At 37.5% G+C, this 22,782-nt stretch overlaps 1 protein-coding gene across 2 annotated transcripts; it reads right to left on the reverse strand.

Annotated features, from left to right (window-relative positions):
* Nucleotides 1-297: 297 nt before the first annotated feature.
* LOC113686860 (cytoplasmic dynein 2 intermediate chain 1) lies at nucleotides 298-22,046 on the reverse strand. Of its 2 annotated transcripts, XM_027204537.2 has the most exons (34): nucleotides 21,882-22,046; nucleotides 20,963-21,016; nucleotides 19,512-19,598; nucleotides 18,147-19,028; nucleotides 17,898-17,975; nucleotides 17,159-17,209; nucleotides 16,468-16,596; nucleotides 15,660-15,731; nucleotides 15,002-15,022; nucleotides 14,560-14,631; nucleotides 13,731-13,755; nucleotides 13,042-13,148; nucleotides 12,382-12,495; nucleotides 12,162-12,273; nucleotides 11,386-11,483; nucleotides 10,942-11,065; nucleotides 10,345-10,442; nucleotides 9,627-9,697; nucleotides 9,006-9,081; nucleotides 8,192-8,306; nucleotides 8,015-8,090; nucleotides 7,034-7,066; nucleotides 6,337-6,371; nucleotides 5,363-5,427; nucleotides 5,224-5,275; nucleotides 4,814-4,880; nucleotides 4,240-4,327; nucleotides 3,836-3,902; nucleotides 3,364-3,422; nucleotides 2,767-2,812; nucleotides 1,983-2,103; nucleotides 1,419-1,475; nucleotides 1,001-1,073; nucleotides 298-777 (listed from the first exon to the last, which is right to left on the reverse strand). In XM_027204537.2, exons 1-34 carry the CDS (start codon nucleotides 21,894-21,896, stop codon nucleotides 664-666), a joined length of 3,354 nt encoding a protein of 1,117 aa, XP_027060338.2. In that variant the 5' UTR covers nucleotides 21,897-22,046; the 3' UTR covers nucleotides 298-663. The 2 variants fall into 2 exon arrangements, with proteins under 2 accessions (XP_027060338.2, XP_027060339.2); XM_027204538.2 differs by lacking the exon at nucleotides 7,034-7,066.
* Nucleotides 22,047-22,782: the final 736 nt, after the last annotated feature.

Here is a 22,782-nt window from a genome sequence, read left to right on the forward strand (position 1 = left end):
CCTAAGGTGAGACACTAATTTGCCATTTTTTGCCGAAGGATGATGAGATTGAAGTATAAATAGGCGGAAAACCTTTCCCGGAGGATGTCCACGTTACGAATTAAAAAGTTCTTCAGAGATAACTCCCGGAGAAAAGCAATTCATCTTTGCAGGACGTAATTGAGTGTGAAAACTTATCAATAATTCACGATTTCGTTTTCTTTCCTTCCTAATTCTGACACTCGTTCTTTGTGAGAAGCTTCCTCGCACCCCTTACCTACCTGACCTTCCCAAAACATTCAAAAAAAGTATGACATGGTCATTAATTATCGTGTTTAATCAACAATAACTACGAACGTATAACATGTTCACCACTTCATATGGCAAATAAATACAAATACAACACGTGATATAATTTAAGTTACGTTTTGATATCCACATTATGGTAAAGTACGTTGCAGAATCTTTTCGCTTATGAGTAAAAGACTGCAGGTTGGCTCTCACGGGCGCTATGGAAGAAGCAATGAGGCCCAGAGGTTTCGAGCCGGCGAGCGATGTTCTGTATAAGGAATTCTCTCTGGGTGGTGCAAAGTAAGTAGGCAGCAAATTTGTTTCAAATTGCGCTGAAAACTAAGATATCAACTTTAACTACAATTGATTATTTTGACTTGGATGGATTTAGATTTACATGACTGTATCAAGGTATGTGGCAAATGAGTCTAGTTCATCACCAGACGCGCTGGTGAACGCTTTGCTGAGTTTGTGAATTTCCACCGTTCCGCTCTCGAACACCAAGACCTAAAAATATGAAGACAAACAAAAAGCAAGAAGTTGCGATGCAAATGTTGTGGGAAAAAGTAACACCCAGCACGAGGCTGTCTAAAAAATAGAAACTAAAGAACAAAGTAATCTTGCCTAACTCTTCTCTTAGCTAAAACGATGTGATACTGCCGGAGTATAATGACAAACAAAGATCAATTACACTTAAAATGATAGTTAACGTAGAAATTGAATTTCATACCAATTCGGGATTTCTTCCTGGAATACCAATTCCGGATGCTGAGTAATCATTAGACAGTTCAAAACATACAACTCTGGGAGAGATCAACGATAAAAACAGCAAAAAATAAATAAATAAACGGTAAAATAGTGGATAAATATTGAATCCATGCATAGGTAAGGAAAAGGGTTTCACACCACAAAATTTTACTCTTTCGACTGGTATTAACTTCAAATCCACACAAATCGAAACGACCACTTACACCACAAAATTATAAATTCACTATAGCCTTTTCTTTCCACACTTTAAATCTAAAGTTAGGAATGGAGTATCTCTCTCTCTCACTTATTGTTCATCCATTCTTAGAAAAGAAACTGGGCACGCAGATATGATTAACCCGGAACAAAAACCCAGAAAAAGAAAACGTCTGTGCACTTACCGTCCATGTTTGAATTTCTCAACGGCTACTGGACCTTGGTCACTTTTAAGTAAGTCCCTGATAAATGAATTTCAACCATTAATGGATTATTTATGGCTGAGCGTGGTTGGGTAGGAGAAAAAGTTTAGAAGTGAACAAAGTTTCCCTTTCCATCTCAACATATTCGTTTTTTCTTTATATGATTGAGTCCAAAAAATCGTCAATGAAAAAAAATCCAAAATCAGTCCGAGGATACATAACCATATTTTCTTTAATTAAATGACCTCCCACAGATATAACAACCTGATTTTCATAAAAAAATTTTAAAACATGACTTAATACAATGAAATAATTTAAACCATAATTGAGGAATATACGTCACAATTATAAGATTTTTATATTAACTAAGGGTCTTCTCCTTTTGTCTCACTACCCTCCCCTACCCTCCCCTCCCTTCCCCTCCCCTTTCCTCCCCTCCTCCAGTTGACGTGATGTGATGTCCTACCAACAAGAATGTTCACAAGTGACTGTTAGTATTTGGCAAAGGCACCCTCCAAGCTTATAGGGGCCCCCTACAAGCCTCACCAGATGTGTAGATTAGAATTTATATCCAACACATAAAATACACTGGGCCTGCTTCGAGACCACTGCACCGATATTATTCCATTCCCATTCGTGGATGTAGACCAGCTGAACAACGGTATTTCTATAAAAACAAAAGTAGAAACGTATATTGATGACACCCGTTCACTGATTAAATTTTTCCATGAAATCTCTTCACACTTTATTATCAAATAGTCATAACGTAAATTTGAATAATAAAGAGGGAGTCTTGCTGTTGGAGAGTTCCTATATTTTTTTAGCATATGTTAACCCTTCACTCCCTAGAATCAGTATGCATATTCTCCATACTACTCCGTAGACATTTCCCAGGGTTCTGAAAAGGAGAATTTGTTCAGCAATCAAGAGGTTCTTTAGTTGGTGACCATCTCCTTTATTCTCATGACCTTAATGTTTGATTCGAGGATGATGTTGTGAGGATAATTAGATGTTAGTCACTCTTAGGGGTTAAAGGGTTAAAACAGTGGATTGCGTTGAAGATGCTATTTATTTTACTACACAAATTGCAAATATCCTTTGCATTCACCTGCGAGCAACTCGCGCGGGATTTGCGCCAGAAAACTTTGTAATCGTAGCAGGAATAAATGAGTTAAAATCATCTTTTTGTGCTATTATCTCACTTTTTTAGTGTATGCTAAAACAATTAGTCATCCGTCCGGTAAATATCCATCTCTACCCATCTTTGCTTTAATGAAGAACTGTTAAAAATAATTACGCAGACAGTAATAAAAATCATGTTTGTACTCACCGTTCTTCAAGTTAAATAGCCACAAATTCCCATCCTCTGTTCCTGCCTATGAAAATAGAGCAAATGATGCATCTCAACCTGATGTCGCCCATTTTATGATTTAATCCAATCCGGTCTAATTCATGTAAAAACACTGGAAAAAAGACGCTCAAAACACTCAAGAGACAGTCGAAGAAGCCACCATTGACGGACTACATGTGAGGATGGTAAAAAAACATCAACTCGCAACACGGTTGTTTAAGGGCAGATCCTAGGGGAAGTCTGTGGTCAGCGCTGCCCTCCCCATCAATTTGATTAACTATTTATATGAAAATTTCCCGAGTGGATCCTATTCCTTTTTAAAGAAATACTATTAGGCGGTATTATTTCACTTTGTAGTGTCAGTCATGTTCGACGTCATCGTATGCACGCATGAAACGCTTTCCCCCACCCTAGCCCCCCACCCTATCCCCCTGCCCCGGATGTCAACGAGTACGGTTCATGAAGCTTGTATTCATTCGTTTATCAAGTTTTGACTGTGGCCTTCTTAATGTTCTTATAACGTGGAGGTAAATTTATTTCATACAAATATTACACATGATTAAACGGGTAGCTTACCAGCATACATGGCAACTGCCATGGAGAGAGATCAACAGCTGACACGTTCACTAAGTTCTCTAAAAGTAAAAAGTTCACCCGTGGTCAAAAAGCAGCAATACAACCTCTTAACCCTTCAACTTCCAACATCTATTTGTCGTCCCCTTCAGCTGCTGCACATTTTATTGCTAATAATATACATGCAAAAATTACGCGCGCCTGATTGGCTGAAGACGAGTGCACTTTTCATATAACACGAGTGCAAAGTTGTAACAGGAGTGCAAATTACAAATTGCGCGCGCGCTGCCGAAATCTCGTCCTGGATGGTGTATAAATGTTATAGGAAAAACTTATATGTTAATCACTTTTGGAAGTTAAAAGGTTAAAGAAAACAGTCTGGTTTTTTTGTTTTGTTTATTTTTCCGTACCGAGCGGACGACAAAGACGATAGACGAAATCGGAGGTTAAATGTTTATAGTAATGCTATAGTTACCAATAGCAGGTCTGTGTGCTTTTGGAGGAGCTCGGCTACCATGCCTTTCACAATGAAGAATATAACCCTAACAAAGAGAGATACATATTAAAATCAGGAGGACACGAAAAATGATCACAATCAAATTTGCTTTTAAAGGTGAGACTAACAGCACGTCCATCTAACTTATGTTAGAGTATCATTTTTAAAATAAGCGCGCATTGGATATGAGATGGTGTTTTGGTGAGCTTCTTCTACGAGGTAAATCTTTGATTTAAAGACAACAATTTTAAGTCAATATCATCCCAGCGCCGCTAAGAATTATGGCCGCTCAAGGTTTCGGCTCACTTGTTAGAGTATTGCTTTGTTTTTTCAAGGACGAATCACAGATTGAGAGAAAACAGTATAATTTTTTTCTCACTTACCCCATCTGTGCCGACGTAAATGTGATTAGGATCATGAGGTAAAAACCTCATTATTAGCGACTGTAAATTCATCTCGCTACGAAAATCCCTGGAACGAAATCAAGTTCAGTATTATGCGCCAACAAGGCCAAGTTGACCAACCATATTCCATATTCATCTCTGCCTCATAACGTTTCATTTCTTTAAGTAAAAGCTGGTAATTAAACTGTTAATGACCTAACTAATTAACGTGTTCCTTCAATCACTTAATAAATCTGTTGGTCGTGGTTGGCACACACGAGCTATTTTAACCTTCAGCTTTGCACAGCGTGGGGTTACGATGTTCTTTCCACAAAAATTACAACGGTCAAGCAGTGTAACGGTTCTTCAGAGAAATATCAATAAATGATCTCTATACATTTCTTAAGGTGCTGATAAGGAGAATTTGTTGAACAATCAAGAGCTCCTTTGGTTGGCGATCATTTCCTTTATTCTCATGACCTTAATGTGAAATTCAGGGGTGATATTGTAAGGAGAAATTCAACGCTGGTCACTCTTAGGGGTCAAAGAGTTAAGGCGCACAACTGCAACAAACCTGAACGGTGAGTGAAGAGATATTGAAGAGCTTCTGATGAGTTTAATTTTTCCTCCAGGAGACAAACCTGAGTAACATGAAGGGATACGAAGTCAGGGAGATTCCTTTTTACGCTGCATATGAAATATGAGTTATCAGGTACACAAGGGAGAGGTTCAGCCATGAAGAAAAGGTCGATCCTCTACTTCAACTCTCAACACTTTTCGGAATTACTCCTTTGGTGGCAAATAGCTAGAATAAATATTATGCGATTTTTTTGTAATTAAAACAAGCCTTTTCGTTTGATTTTCTTGTTTGTTGGTTTCTATTTTGCCTCAATTTTTGCTATTTTTTGTCTCTAAAAGGACATCAAAAGAAAGATACCACGCCTAAGTACAAGGGTAGTGAGCCTTTATAAAGTTGCCACTGACCTAGATCCGATTCTGAGCCTGCATCGTTCGCTCTGTCGAGTTCCACAACAACCTATGATTCACAAACGTTATTACTTAACACAATAATTAATGAGGAGAGAAATAGATCGACCAGAATACAATAACAATGTCATATTACCCAGAGGTTAATGGCAGCATTTTCTTCCAACGACACTAATTGAAACGATAGGCCTGACATATCATCTGCAAAAAAATGAAACGTTAAAAATCGTTGAACTATTTGGACTAAAAGGCGAGAGCCATAATCCAAGACAGTACGAATGAGGATCTATCGCTTAAAGAAAGGAACGAGAAGACGAACTTAGCAACATATCGATCACTATATCTCTCCGTTACTACATGCGTTATTATTGGTCAATTTAGCGGGTTGTATTTCAACGTACCATTTGTTTCAATCGGAATATTCCCCTTCTATTTGATCCGAAAGACATAATAAATATCTTATCAACTTCGTTTTCTCGGTCCGTACTTTAAGTTTCGGAGCCTCGTTTTTACCGCTCAGATTAATGGTTCGCGCCCTATGTGCTTGACGTAGTGTCTGAGCCTTTTAAAGAAACGATTTCTGATCACACCGAATGGTTTCAAAAAACATAGGCTAGTATTCTTTGTCGGCTCGTGCTAACCGGCCTACGTCTGAAGCAAAAAAACTGAATGCGATAACGTTGTTCAGTCATTACGACATTTTAATCCACAATTTAAAGAGGAAACATTTTAAATGTTCATTTGCCCACCACAGTTGAAGACATCTGGAGATGACGAACTCGAAATTTTAGTGACAAAACACAAAACCACGTTTAACAGGCCTTACAGCGGAGCAAAGACCGCCTCATTGATAAATTAATAAGTGCGCGCAGTTCCTAAGAGATATAAAATACAACTAAGGATTGGGGATTCAGCGAGCTGTCAATGATTAATGCAAGCTAACCATTTGAGGTAGACGCTCGGAACTTTTGTACCTGCATTGTGTTTTACTAATTTTTGATGTGCCACCGATTTTGGGAACTACAGCTTGTTACAAAAGTAACGAAGCTTTCCCTTTGATAAATAGGTACTTAACTTTACTAAAGCTAAATCAGTGCTCGGTTCTGTTACCTGACGTTACACTTGTTCCCCCAGAAGCCCTTGCGCTGTTGGAATAACGGGGTAATAAATAAGGTCAATGAAAGAGAAAGGGGAAATTTTCTAAAGAAAATCAGTGCTACGTCAGAGGGGGGGGGGGAAAGTTTATCACAAGATAATTTGGTGTTATCAACTGACTTGAAAATATAAATTGACCACAAAAAAGAGTTTCAAAAGCCGATGTTTACGCGTTAGCCTATCGTCAGAGCGAATGTTGAGACACTAATAAGCCCTATAGCTTAAATCTCTAAGGTGGCTAATTTACGTTATCAATTCAGTTGACGAAACAAAATTGTCCATGGAAAAGGTTATACTAAATAAGAAAAAAATCATTTTATCCAGTAATAAATATTAAGGAAAAATAAATCATGTCACACGACATCCGGTTCACGGGGATTAAACTTTAAATCATCGTTACTATTGATTCTCCTACTATTTTATCTTCAAATCAACAAGATACAAATTCTTCTTCTACGGCAAAAGATAAGAAAACGAACCACGACCTCTTATCAACAATTAACAATTCATTTTGATCTAAAATAGCCATTTGAGGTCAAACTTAACATGAGGAATTTAAAGCCGACTTTTGATAAATTGCACATATATCATTGCCGTTCACTGTTTGATAGGAATTCTCACTTAAACGTCAAAGAAACAGTTCATTCTTTACCTCGTGACGGCTGAAATCTCTTGTAACAGACGTCTGGAGTAGAGAGATTGTAATTTAAAAAATATATGTACTCGTTATCATTTATAGGTCAATTAACACAAATTTATTTCTACTTTGCTCTGATAATGGTGTGCGCTCATAATAACTTAACTTCCTAAAATTATTTTAATAACCTTATGGGTTATTTTAAACAAGCTTGGTGATAATTTAATCGAAATACCTTCATCGTCTTTACTTCAGACAACTTTCCTATTGTCGGAATTTTTATTTAAACGGGAACAGCCGCTTAAAGCGTCGAGTTTATTTTCAATTAAAGCTTTAATGCGTGAAAAAAACTTCTGAGTTTTAATTTACAAACCATGAGATGATACAATAATTTTAGTTTGGTAAAAAAGGTTAAATCAATAGAGGTCTCATCAATTCTTAAGGAAGTCTTTCATCCACTAAACGTCTGTTCAATTTTATGGGAAGTTTTTAAGGCTATATACATGTCAACGCACTTCATATCATTGAACAGTGACGAAAGTCATCCCTTGTGAAAACTACTCTGGAGATTATTTCATTCAAAAACTGCCACGTATGTCATAATTCTTAAAATTTATGGCTAATCCAGGACACAACTTATTTAGGTTTTCAAACAGACCGGCACAGATTCACTGCATTTCGACTGAGTGTTACTAAACCAAAACCAAAGTAATCCCAACAGGCAATCAGTAGCATGTAAAATATCACAGGGAGCCAATGAGAACTCAGATTAAGACAAGAAAATTTCCCCAAGCGCGGGAAAACACGAGCAACAAAGTTGCATTTGATTTTAGTTTTGAATCTAATTGGTTGAGAAAGTGGCGCCAGTTTTATTCACCAATTACAGGGCAAAATATAGCAAAGCTAATGCAATCGTGGATTACTCACTTTAATACAAAATTGCTCTATCAAAATCAACAACGCAACACGGTTTTTTGTCATGTAACCAACACTGACCTGTCTCCAGGCATGACGACGGGTAGAATCGATACGACCGGACTCAGATGACTTTCATCCTTTCTCAATACTCCAGCTGAAAATATTAGGAAATAAAACTCGTAAACGTCCTCCTGTAGAAGCCATTAAAGAAAATTTCACAAATAGTACTGGAACAACTTGATTGGTAACACCCACCTGTGCTGAATGTTGGCGGCCTTAAGAAGACCTCGCTGTCTCCAACGGAGATTTTAGAAAATGAATGCATCAACGAAGACTCTCTTAAGTCCCACGCTACGACTGATCCATCCTCCTGGAAATGTAACAACGCCTCTGTTAAACTTCGTTTTTAATGGGGCAATTTAGAGTTATCAATTGAGTTGATAATCCTTCATTTCCTTGTTATATTTTCCCACCGACGCAGCACCACAGTTTCTTTAGAAACTTAACCCCTTTATTCATTTGTTCATAATATTTGATGAGGAATGTGGATGACGCGGTCGACCAGGGGTCGGCTGGCTGGACTTCAAATTGAGGGGCCCACTTCGATCATTGACTGGGGAGCCTTGCTCGAGACACTTCAGTACTTTAGAAGTTTCTCCCTCCACCCACGAGTAAAAAAAAAAAAAATTCCGAAAAAACTGTCCAAGAAAGTAAACAAAATATTGTCAAAGGGATGATCTGCCACGTGCTAGCACACCGTCGGGGGGAGAAGGGGAGCGACATACCAAGTCGCTAATGCTACAGGAATCGGGATAAGTTCCTCAGGCAATAACAGCCCCACGTCACTAGAGCCGTGGGAAGAAACCTTTAGTGCTAAACATCTCATGTCACCATCCTGTTCATGCGACCGCTTTTTAATGCCGCGCATGAACTAGAAGCATCTTGTGACATAACTTTCCCATTTGCAAGAAACTTGATCGTTACAAAACATTGTCAAAGCACTCTTTTTCTTTCAAATGTAACGCACTCGCAAAATAGCAATCGACTATAGTTATGCGACTCCACTTACCAGACCAGCGAATGCCAAAGTCGCCTTTGAAGGACTTAAACAACAACAGCGCGGCGTAGATTCACAGATTAACACTCTGGGAAAGAAGAAGAGCAGATCAGGCAACAACATCTCTCTTCTGTACCATCAAAGTTGAAGAAACTGAGTCACTATCTGGTTATTGCAGAAAAAAGAGTCACGCAAAACGTTTTAAGAGCATTAAGAAGGTTTGTGATGGTGGTCTTCACGTGACCTACCCTTCGTCGCGCTGTAAACCCTTTAACTCCCAGAAGTGATTAACATGTAACTTCTCCCTATATAATATCCATACGTTATTCAGCAGACAGGTAACGAGAACACTCAAACTTATCTGATGCAAGTTGTTATCCTGACCTAACACCACATTCTCGTAACTAATTTACAAGGAAATGTGTACCAGCTACAAGGGAGAATAAACTATCAGATCTTCGGAGTTAAAGAGTTAATTAATTTGGTCAACCCACACTTATCTCATAACATACCCACACTTCGGTCGTCTACATGTTCACTTATGACCCTTCATGAACCTAAATAAGCACTTAAACTGACCCAGTAAACGATCGATCACAGGTTACCTCTCTCAGAAACTAAAATGAGACTTACTTTTGAGGCTCGGAGGGTTCATTGGTGTTCCAGAAACATACAATGCCCTTCTCCTGAATATTGGGTTGAGCCTACAATGAAAGATATTTTTAATTGGATTAGAACAATTGCAATCAATCTGAGCCGTAGACTGACTTTTCAGAAGAATTTTTCGATGGTCTTGTTAAACGTCATCAGAGTTAAAGGATGTTCATTGTGAGTTCGATCGATCGGATTTAAGGATGGATATGAACACCACTCTAGGATTAAAAATAAACTTGATTTGAATTTATCCCACATGAAAGCATGTATAATGGCTGAGGTTTCGTGAATTATTGTTCTAACTGAAAGCGAAACAGTTGGAAACAAAAAAGGGGCAAAGCTATTGGCAAAGCTATTGGCAAAGCTATTGGCAAAGCTATTGGCAAAGCTATTGGCAAAGCTATTGGCAAAGCTATTGGCAAAGCTATTGGCAAAGCTATTGGCAAAGCTATTGGCAAAGCTATGAATTTAAGTTATATATTTACACAAACTTAACGTTGGAATAATCTTTTTTTCGTCTTCCTGTTATCGTATCACTCCTATGTTTGCTTGAAGTATGGTCTGCCCGTTTTGTTTGAGCAGGCCGTGTTCAATTTTGAGAAAGTTCGTCACGTATTTACTTTTGTCGACCACTTTATTCTCTATTATCCTACTTATAGAGTAAGAACGTTTTGAAGATATACAGTGCAAGACTCACCTTTGAAGCAGTCTTTCCCTGCTCTTTCACGGCACCATAAGCAGTAAGCAAGAAGTATGTTTGAACTGGAGATATGTGGACACATGTAACTTGCCGTCCTAGTACGTCAACAACAATCGCCTTTTAAGTTAGTTTTTATTGATGTTTTAAGTAAAACTTGCTTCACTGCTGTGGTGCAGTTCTCATTTGCGTTTATAGAGGACCCAAAAAAGGAGTCAGAAGATGTTCAGTCTCTATTAAATGCTTTTACCCTTGTTGGAAGAGTCATTCGCGTATAATGATCGTACAGATGAAGGAAGTCCTACGCCTGACTGTCGGCAACACTCGGTTGTTGACAGTGATTGACGTTTCGACAACCTGAGAAGGTGTCGTCTGCAGGGTCAAAAGGATTTTTACTTCTACTGTTAAATTGTGCACTTAGTATTGAGAGGTCAGCGGTCGAGTTTGTGTTGTCAGCGTGTTTACTGCTCAGTAATGCTCAATATCTCTTAAGACTTGTTCAGTTAGTCAAAACTTCAGTAACGCTCACTTACAACCCGCAAGATATTCATGGAGAGGGCCAAAAACGTACCCCACTAATTTTGATAGTTCACAAACCTTCAAGATAGGAGTGTTTAGTAGCGAGTTGAATGAATCCATCACTACACGACATGTCTTTTCTGTCTTTAAACTGAGTATTTGTCTGCTCGCTAACGTTCTCTTCCAGTATAATCAAACAAGTCTGCAAGACAACATAAAGGATGCCCTTGAAATAACTGGCACCCTTACAATGTGTGTTGCTCCAAATTAAGAAGAGATGTACTGGATAATGATATGTTGTTACGTCTATTAGTCTCTAGTTATATTTCAGTAAGTATCAGGAGGTGGGTTGTGAAACATTTTCAGTTTTTACTGAACGTCCGTTTGTTATCGCTGTCGCTTTCGTTGCCATAACTACTGTTGCAGTCATTGTTGTTATAGTCGTTACGTTACTTGTATGTCGTTGTTTTAAGTTTTGAAGTATGTTTAAAAGAAGAAAAGTTAAAAGAAACATCAGTTAACCTGAGCAGCCCGTTGAAGAAATTTTGACAATCTTAAGCTGTCGATGTTGGCCTTTTCTGCTAAGGTGGATAAATCTTTTTCTTGATCGTCTTCCTCGTCTGAAATGGAGTGCGGAGAAAAACCGGAACACAATGAGGAAAAGTAGCTATAGAATTTCTTGCGGGGGAGGGGGGGGGGAAGCTTGAGGGGGGTTGAGAGCTACCAGTAAGAGGTGTGTAAGTTTACAAATCTATAATATCACCACGGGTGATCACATGTGCTGACAGTTCCTCTTGACCCGCATCACAAGCGTAAAATTCGGCTTCTTGGTTTTAGGTTTTTAATTTTTTCCAACATATTTTAGCGCTTTCCGATTGAGTGTCGTAAAAACCAAAACCAAAAACCAAAGTAATTTAAACAGCCAATCAGACGAAAGGAAAATACTCTGAAGAACCAATGGGAACTCAAAGTAAAAACAAGCAAACCGCCTAAAGCGCGGGAAAACGCGGGCGACTAAGCTGTGATTGGTGTTAGTTTTGCATCTGATTGGTTGAGAGAGTGGCGCGAGTTTCTAGACCAATCATGAAGCGATTTAAGTAAAACCAATGCCATCCCGGATTGAAAATGACTCTACCAGCAAAACAGGTAGCTGTTGTATCTCCCTCGTTTCCATCGTCAATCAAGCCTTTGGACTAACAAATACGCATCCTCTTCCATTCTCTCTGTCTAGTATTCAGTCACACATTGCAGCTTCGTCGTTTCTTTATATAGCACCACAGATATAAGGGCTGACTCACCTCCAAATCCAGCAGCATCGCTCGCTGGATTTTGCGTCCACTTTGTTCTTCTCTCGATGTCTTCAGTCTGAACCTCTTTTTCAACATTATCTTCATTGTACTGGACATACGCCTACGAAACACAACCAAGACACTTGGTAGAGGTAAGGTGGATAAGCGTTTTTTTTTTTCCCTAAACCAACAGAAAGCTACAACAATGGTAAGCTGTTTATATCTTTACCTGTTTAGTGTCAGATCTTCCAAAGTTTTTTATGTACAGCTCATATTCGTTAAGAGGTGGCAACTCAAAAATATCAAAAACTGCAACATCGAGGTCGATCAAGTGCATCAACTCCTAAAAACGAAAAAAAAATCAGGTATTCTTTGTGAGCAACGTTACAGTTTGTGCGAATTGAAAAGCTAATCCTACGTCTCTGTGGCTCAGTAATAGAGCATCGGAACGCGGAATCCAAAGGTCTGAGGTTCGATTCCTCATGCGGACTCGGAATTTATTCTTTGTCCCACGCTCGTGACAAGACGAAAAATATATATCTCTAATTCTACATAAGCTTCTCATTTGTAATCAACGTCCATCTTCTCTATCCTGAGCCCTCCTTCTCTTTTCTTGTTTTATCACTGCCTCTTTTGTGTTATCCTTTATCAGTGAACTTATATTTTGTCGTCAACTTTGAGTTAAAGGAAGGTGTGAAACGCGTAAAATATGACAAATTATTTCAGGTCATATAGTACCATATTATGCCATATACACCATCTTATTTACATAGATGATGGCTAACACTTATGATCTATAAGAAGCACTGTTTATCAGTCCTGTTGATTTACACCTTTGTTCAAAGATCAAAGTATAAACACATAAAAAACTCAGAGTTGTTTCCATTACCTGTCCTCTTTTTCTTGTCCGTGAAGCAACTTGATTAGTGATTTGTTTCTGTTTGGCAGCAACAAAGTTTATCCTTCCATGGCTGGCAGTGGTGGCACGGACTTTTTCTGAGAAAATTTACGACGCAGGGAAACTTTAAAACTTTATCTTTTCATTTATCGGTTGTACTTTCCCATTCTTAGATAACGTGTCTGGATATGAAAGCCAACAACGGCGCCGCAATATATAGCATTAATTACGGGGAGCGAGTTTTCAGGAGAGGCGAACTTTCTATTGCAATTTCGGAACACCTCAACGATCCAAACAATAGCCGCCTCAAAAATTTGCGGAGATGTCGCAGAAATTTCGTTTCGGGGAAGATTTCTTCAAAAAGCCAAGAAAAGCGTCAAAATTCATGGACAGACCTTTGTATTACTTTTGCACAGTACTCTAAGATCTCTAAAATCTCCCTCTACGTACAAAATCTCTTTTGTCTAACTTCACTCACTGAAACTTAAAAAATTAGTGGAGCGTTCATATTGCTCAGTTAGTTTAACATGATCGGAATGTAGACTTTCTAAACAAGGTCAAGGTCTGATAATAACTAGTTCAGAGCTACGATTTTCCACCAAAATGAGAGCTACTCATCATGACTGTTATTTTTTATTGTTTATTTAATAACCAAAATAATAATAGTAATTAGTACTCACCTCTATTTATTGGTTCTGAGTGTTCCTGAAAGAAATATGAATGGCTTAATAGCAGTAAAAGGAATAAAAAAACAAGCAAACTTTTCTAATTTTTTTCCGTTTATACATTAGTGACAACGAATTCAAAACTCTGCTTTCTTTTACCAGTTGTGAACGAATATTTTACCGTCCTGGATGGTAAAGGTCCATAAATCATACAAAACGTAAAGATTGCACCAGAATCAAACAAGGAAATGTTATCTCTTACCGTCTCCACTTACATCTAAAAACATTTTACAACACGAAATACTCTGCTACTGAGGAGTCACCCGGGCTGGCAAATTACTTCACCAAATGTAACCCTTCCCTCCCCCCCCCCTACCCTCCCTGTATTTCGTTTGGCTTCCCCAACAGTTGGCTGTACCCATTTATACTCCTAGGCCCAGTTGTTTGAAGGCCGAATTTAGCGCTAATCAAGGGTTAAATTTAATCCAGATTTCTTTATGACTTTGTTAAAAAGCCTTTTGAGGATAACTTTCTCTCTTACTTTTAGGGCATCCAATAATCAAAGTCTAAAAAGAAATAATAATGCTTAATTTTTTTGTTAAAGCCTTCGAATTTAAAATCAAATTTCACACTGACTCTGGGTTATCTGAACCCAACTTTGAATGGCCCGGACCTGGATGGAAAGAGGTGCAGTGAGAATAGCGTGGCTTCAGCCCAAGAACACAACACAAAGACATAACCTCCTGGGCTTGAACCCTGAGCCGTCAATCCAGAGTTCAGCACACAAGACCATCACCTCTTCCACAAGATTCAAAAGACGCCACCGCACAGAATAAAAACAAACCTTTCTCTCTTCTTTTCCCTCACTGGATGATGTCCTTGCATCCTGGTTCTCAGCGTGTATTGCCTGTAGAAGCTGCAACACCAGGTAAACATGTTTAGAACCAAAATCAGAAAAAAAGGAAGGAATGTTGTCGGTAGTACTGACTGTCACTACTAGTCACAGCTACTACCGACCATAGTCCTTCTCCAGACTTCCTTAACCCGGAAGATCAGACTACATTTTTAAAAGTTACTCCACACTTCAAACTACTTACTGTCTGAAGGTATACAAAAAAAAAAGAGTGATTTAATGAAAAGTAAGACAGTGCGTAGTTATACTTTGCCTAACATTGTTTTGGAAAATGCTTGATGATCATTGACAATAAAGGAATGTGATCATAGAGTAGTGTTCTATATTTATAAAAACAGAATGATTGCAAAAATTATCTACAGAAAAATCTTACCTCTTGCATTCGCGCATGATCCTGAAACAAAATAACAGAATCACTGTGTTACTAATAGTGAGACTACAAATTCCTCACAAACCACAGAAGGTCTGTGCAATTTGACAGCTGAGAGTTTCTTCTATCACATAAAGTAAATTACCAGTAGCTTTCAATTTTTTTTCAGAATGATGCAAAATGCTTAACATCACTAATCTCAAATTTAACCCTTTCACCCCCATGAGTGGCCTTGAAGACAGAATTTCTCCTTACAATATCAATACAATATCAATACAATATCAATACAATATCAATACAATATCAATACAATATCAATACAATATCAATACAATACCAGGCAAACAAGTGATGAGAATAGAGAAAAATATCAATGAGGGACTAAAAGTTGATCCAATGCCAAATCTTCCAAGAAGAATCAAGTTTGGTAGAAATGGGGAAATGTAGTGCTGTACAGTAAATGAAGTGAACTTCAAATGCTGTCTCAGTAGTTATCCATAAAGAAATAGGGGAAGAGAAAGAGCAGGGAGGGGGCTTTGGCTGATAGGAAGGAATTCTTTTAAAAAAAAGGTTATTTACATGTATTCATAGGGAGTGCTAATTCAAGGATTCTACAGTAACTACTTTTTGTTGCCTACGATTACATCTTTACTTTGTGTACCTGCACATCCAGACTTGCTTCTTCATTGTCTTCCTCTTCATCTGCATCATCTTCAAAGTCATCATCATAATCCTTGACAAAGATCACCAATCTTATTATAATTTTAACCAAAAAAAAACTTTGAAAATAAAAATTCTTTGGAAAGCTATGCTCATTCAATATGTATTCTCTCCTGTTAATTATCAGAAACAGTTCACTGGAACCATTATGTATTCATAGCAATGTCTCTTTCTGAAAATATGGTTCAGGTTCTCCTGATGTTATCTTAACCTGCTTTCATCAACAGATGTCTTACTTTTAAAGTTTGATTTTAGGAACTTTTGCAAAATTGTAAAATAAAGGTAATCTACAGTAGACGATATTTATCTGAATACTGATACTCAAATTAAAGTTATGGATCTGCTACAGAAGAACCTTGATTACCTACTCTAACTTGATCAACATGAATTTTCCACATGGAGTGAAAACAGAGGTTCTAAATGTTACACAGCAATCTGTGTAACATCATAATTATAATCAACTTTGTAGTCCTTAATTTAATTCTTTGACTCTTGAGAGTAACTAGCATCTAATGTCTACAACATCACCCTTAAGTCACACATCAAGCTCACAAGAATAAAGGAAATGATTAACAAATGATCAACTGTTTAACAAATTCTCCTTGACAGCACCTCAGGAAATGTCTTGAGAACAGTATGGAGAATATGCACGTTGATGCTAGTATGTAAAGGGTTCAACTGACTTTTGAAACGTGTCTTTCAAAATCAGACATGTTGTGCTTTTCTTAAAATTACATATCACCTCATACCTCAAAGTCATCATCATCATAGTCGTATCCACCATTTTCTTCCTCATGGACTTCCTCAACTGTTCCACTGGAAGGCAATCTTTGCGAAGATGTCTTTCGTTGCTGTTCAACATCTTCATCTATGGTATCCTTGAGAGAGGGAAAATAAGCATCAAGACTTTAAGTTACTAAAACAATAATATCAACATTCACACATTTTAACTTATTCAGCATTAATAAGCTATGTTTACAATCATTTGCAATTAAAACTGATGCATGAGATCTTTACAAATAAGAAAATCAGACTATTAACTGTCTGCTGTTCAACCATTATGTTCCTGCACTAATATTTTGGTGGCATGCAAAAGTGACATGACAATGTGCCAACAAGATTACTAAGCATTGCATGTACATGCACATGTTGAAAAAACTGATTGGCTGAAGCCTTTAACTAAGCAAAAATGCAAAGTAGAAAAATATTCCCAACTTTACAATGGTGGTACTCTTTGAATATCATAAATTCCCAATGCCTTCTGTGATCTTTCAAAGACCTCTTTGATGTTTTCCATCAACTTCAAAAGAGAAATCAGTTTCAAAAGAATTTGAAAATGAAAGGGGAAACCATTTCTCTGTTTGTTCTCAAAAACAATGAGTTACAAATGGAAACAAGTTAGTAGAAATCAACTCTACAGTTGCTAAGTTGCTAACTCACTGCTTCTTCCATGGTATCTGATCTAAACTTCAAAGGATTTCTCTTCAGTTCCTGTTGATGAAAGAGAAACATTAAAAGCTAGCAGCTCACAGGTGTGGGGGTGGGGGGTGAGGAAAGAAGAGGGGTCAGGAGGTAAAAATTGCTTGCTTTTATAACCCTCATCAGATCCCAAATCCAGCACCATTTACTCCCACTTCTCTCCATTACAGAGCACTGCTCGATGAATAATTGCAATTGTGTGTGAACTTCTAAGTTTCTCACCCTTTCTACCCTAGGTAATAAAGTTTCCACTTCCCATCCTTTTGTTCCACAACTCTGAGCCTCATTGTCCCCTTATTCCATTTTAAGTGAGAAAAAATAGTCATTCTGCATCATTGAAAAAAAAGGAAACTCTCAGAGAAACGAAAAAAAAAAAAGGATTTTTGTTGAGTTTGTGATCTTTTAGCTAAAGAAATGGCCTCCCTGTAAAGATGTTTGGTTGATTTCTTTAGTTGGTGAGAAAATACATGCATTATGAAACTTAACCCTTTAACTCCCATTAGTGACCAAGACAGAATTTCTCCTTACATTAACAATGCAATATCAACCAGATAAGTGATGAGAATAAATGAAAATATCAATTGGGGATAATCAGTTGATCCAATACTAAATTCTCTAAGCTAACATTACAAGAATTGTATAGTTGACAGTAAGGAGAATTACAAATTAGATCTGGGAGCTAAAGGGTTAACAAAAATACCTCTTCCTTTTTTAATGCTTCAATCATTTCTTTTTCTCTTCTCTTAATTTTGTCCTCTTTTTCTCTATTACTAGATTCCTAAGAAAATAAGAGTCAAAAAAGCATTTTAGAAAGGTTGAATATTACTAATTTGCTGTTAAATAGAGGGAATAAGGAACCAATTTGCTTACTACTCAACGAAAAAAAAAAATAAAAGTAATAATTTCCTCCAAAGTTCCCAAGGACTTCATAGACTACTTATTCACTCACCTCATTCTTTGACCGATCTTTTCTTCTATCAAGATCTCTGCTTTCCTTTTCCCGTCTATCACTTCTCTTCCTTTCATCCTTATCAGAATCTCTATTTTCTTTATCCAGCCTGTCTCTTTCCTTTTCTTTTCGTCGTTCCCTGTCTTTTTCCCGATCTTTGTCATCTTTCCTCCTCTCTCTGCTTCTTTCTGTTCTATCCACTTCACCCCTCCCTTCCTTTTGCTTTTCTCTTCTTCGATCCCTCTCTTTATCCTCATAACTTCTCTCTTTCATCCTTTCCCGACTTCTGTCACGTTCACCATGTCGTTCCCTGCTGTCACGTTTCCTCTCTTCATCTTTAGTCTTCTCAGATGCTGTATCTCTTTCTCTTCTTCTTTCCCTATCATGATCTCTATCAACGCTTTCCTTTTCTTTTCGCATCTCCCTACTTCTGTCATGTTCTTTAGATCTCCTATCTTTTGACCTATCAGCATGTCCACCTCTTTCCTCAGTTCGTCTTTCTCCACCTTTCAACCTGTCTTTATCTTTGTCATAATCTTCTCCTTTGTCCCTTGATCTTTCTTTATCCCTGCCCTCGTCTCTTTTTCTCCTTTCTCTATCCCCTTCTCTTTCCCGATCCCTGTCTTTGGTGCGATCTCTTTCTTTTTCACGCTCCCTGTCCCTCTCCCGACCCCTGTCTTTTTCTCTGTCTTTATCTCTGTCCCTTTCCTTGTCTCTTTCTCTTTCTTTGCCTCTATCTCGTTCTTTGCCTCTATCATGACCTCTCTCTTTTTCTCGGTCTTTGTCTCTTCCTCTGTCTCTATCCCTGTCCCGATCTGTTTTCCTGTGGTCCCCATTGGCTAGCTCATCATGACCTCTTCGCTTCCTATCATCATCCTTATCCTATCAAGGAAGCAATGTTGTTTCAATATCAGCTTACAATATACCAAGGCTAGCTCATCATGACCTCTTTGCTTCCTATAGTCATCCTAATCTTATCGAGTTTCAATACCAAATTACAACATACTGTACATGTACCAAACTATCTCATAACAAGATCTGGTATCAATGATGTATTTAATCAAATAAATACTTGAAACTTCAATATTCATTTATCACACAATAAAATCAGTTGAGACTATATCATACTACAATCTTGAGCTATTTAAAAGTTGCCAACTAAAGGTTGAGACCAATTTACATGGCGTCCCAGCTAAGCTAGACCTCTGTGTTGGGATTACAAAGTGAAAGATTTTAATTCTGTCAAATATTTTCAGGCTTCAATTTGTATTTTACTTTTTCCAGATAGGTGTTCAATATAAAAGAGTCACCATGTTTTACCTCCAAATTTCACTGACAAAAATTACATTTACATGAATAATGTACCTTTTGCTCCCTTTTGTCCTCAGACCTACGACTTGAGGAGCTCTCTTTGGATTTTCTGCTTTCATCTTTGGACTTTCCTCTGTCATCCTGAATAATGAAATCATTTTTTTTAAAAATCATAGAACATAGGAAACTTTTAAAAATTAAAAGGATGTTTACAAAATATACCAACTTTTAACCCATCTTATTTCGAATATAACTGATAACTGGCCCTGAAATCAAAACTTGATCGATAATTGGAGCTCAGTTCACATGGAGATACATGTATGTACTGTGTATGTTTGAATAACTTCTTTATTCCACCAAAATTAACATTATCAAACTTTGATGCCCTGTGAAGTCTTCCTTCTGTAGAATTGTGTTCTCCAGAAAATTATAATTTCAAAGAATACCATGGCAATGATAGTTAAAGATTTCAGATCCCCCAGAGTTGAAATTTTGTTATGTGTAAAATTGATATAATTGATCATTATGAAAAGGAGTCAATTTAAAAGCCTAGTCACTAATACTCCTGGAGGTCATCCATGTTTGTACGACATTAACCCTATCATCAGAATGTATACTCTCCACACTGTTCTCTACAAATTTCCTAGGGTGCTGACAAGGAGAATTTGTTTACCAATCAAAAGTTTGTTTTCATGAATGGTGATCAATTTCCTCTATTCTTGTGAACTTAGTGTGTGATTCAGAGGTGATATTGTAAGGAGAAATTAGATGCTAATCAAGCTTTAGGTTCAAGGGTTAAATAATTAGAAGTATTAGTACTTCCCCTCCACTGGATGCCAGTCCTTCATTGGTTCTCCCTCCCCCCCCCCCTCCCCCACACATTTCATCAAGTTTCCCTTGCAGTTTCCTGCTACCCATTTATGCTCCTGCACAGAGTAAAGCACAATAACAGTTAACCTTTTAACTCCCAAATCAAATTTTTAATTCTCCTTACTGTCAACCATACAATTCCTATAATGTTAGTTCAGAGAATTTAGTATTGGATCAATTAATTATCCCCAAATTGGCATTTTTCTTTATTCTCATCACTTATGTGGTTGATATTATAAGGATATTCTGTCTTGGTCACTCATGGGAGTTAAAGGGTTAAGTGTCTACCCAAGCACAAAGCATTTCTAACCCAGCACCTTCTAAAATCCCAAACCTGGACCTCTTAACCCAGAGTCCAGTAAATAACTATGACAGGGCCCAGTTGTTCAAAGGGCAGTCAACCCTATCCAACAGATAAATCAGAATCCAGTGAATAAGTATTCGCAAAACATACTTCCCTATCCACTGAAGAGACATTTATCTAGTGGATAGGGTTTATCCACCTCTTGAATATGTGGAACCAGTTCATTAAGTATGAAAATAAGTGACTATCCATTCCAAATTTTAAGGGTTTTCAATTGTTGCATACTATTCATTCAAAATACTAAAACAAAAACCATAGATACATTCCTGACCTTCAAGGCTTTCTTTAAATCTGATTCTTTCCATGTATCTTCTTTGCTACGATCCTGCAAGATAAGACTCACACTGTTAGACTAGATTTGGACTCCTTTGCATTTAGTCCAAAATCTGACAATCTGAAAAATTCAGCAGAACAACTTAATTCTTACTTCACTTACCTTATCGAAGATCACATAGGGGAAATTACATCAGTATTGCAGGGTTTAAATTTTACATCATTAAATAGCATATAGATTACTCAAAGGTATTAATTAGAATTCTTTCAATAGCCTTGCTTAGAACTTCCTTCTCTCCGAAAAAAAATACATCTGAGATGTTTAGGGTGTATATCTTGAGGTAATGCAGATATTTAAAGATGTAAACTTTCACAGACCTGCAGACAACATCATACTTCAAATCTTTCAAACCCAAATACGTAGAAATTAAAGTTTACTTTACTTATTTTGTTGAATTTAAGGACATGAACAAACTGTTTAATTAATTTTAAAAAATTAATCGTTCACAAAATTATATTTTATAGAATGAGAATTTCTAACCGTGAAAGCCTGAAGCTTCGGTAATAGAGTAGTAAAACTGAATCTGCTTCGTGACCAAAAAATTGTTTAGCTCTTAAATCCCCAAAATGTATGAACAGCTTGGATAATTTTTTTTGAAAAAGATCGCAAGGGCTCTAGAATACGCTAAGACTTGGAAAAAGAGAAAGAGGTAAGTTCACGGTCCTATACGGAAACGGTATATGGCTAGGGAAATAATCATCTCGACAGACCATATCTTCAGGTTTGATCGAGGGAAAGCATTACCCGGCTTTAGTTAAGCTTGATATGACAACTGGAAAATAAATAATATTGCAACTCTGTTTAAATCGTAGCAACGAATACAGGCAAACTATGCAGAAACTATGAGAATTATTACCTTCCCCGATGGCATTCTTTGATCATCTCTGGCTGTCTTGACACAAAAATCGAAGAACCCCCTTGAAACGATGAAAACGTCAGTCGAAATTTGCTATTCAGACTCCATAGTTACTAAGTACACTTTCCACCATTACTGTTTTAGAAAATTATATCCGGGACATTGAAAGAGAGAACTCATGTCCAGGTTTTTTCGGTGTTTTCCCGGGAAATTTGACTTTGCAGCAATTTCTTCGAGTTACGGGTAATCAGGCATAAGGTATCTTGAGGTATTTTCGAATCGCGGGTGAAAAATATCTCAATGTGAGATGTTTGTTATTAGATGTTTATCATTCATTAAAATCATTCAGGGTCTAGAGGTATATCAAGGGGGAGTAGTCGGGTATCCTACGATCTGCCTACCCTCCCCCTCGCTTTTTGGGGACTGATCTTCGCACCCATCCGGATTAGCCGGCGAAAAGATTCGATTCAAGCGACTTCCTTGATAGATATAAAATCAAAAACAATGATTATACGCGAGGGAAGCATCGAGGGGTTGCCCATTTGGGCAGTGTGGAATGTACGCCCTTAAAGATTGTACTAATAAAAGTAGTATTATGTTACTAGCATTGCCCCTTTTTTTTCCAAATTATGCTCAAAATTATGCTCGTTTTTGAAAAGTATGCTACTCTTCTTGTTGAGGAGGGACTCCAACTTGGAGACAAAATGATCCACGATTATGCCTTTTGCTCCAACTCACTTCTCTCCGCGCGTTTCACTGGCAACTATGAGCACCTTGGAAGCTTTCATGTTTTCAGTGCTATCCGTGAACTGAACTTCGTTGAAGTTCAAAACACCAAGATAATGTTTTTTTCTTCATGGAAAATCTGCCAGACCTTCGCTCCACTGATAAGCTGTTCCTT

This window comes from Pocillopora damicornis, chromosome 9, assembly GCF_964200805.1.
Source record: "Pocillopora damicornis chromosome 9, jaPocDami1.2, whole genome shotgun sequence".
Taxonomy (NCBI): Eukaryota; Metazoa; Cnidaria; class Anthozoa; order Scleractinia; family Pocilloporidae; genus Pocillopora; species Pocillopora damicornis.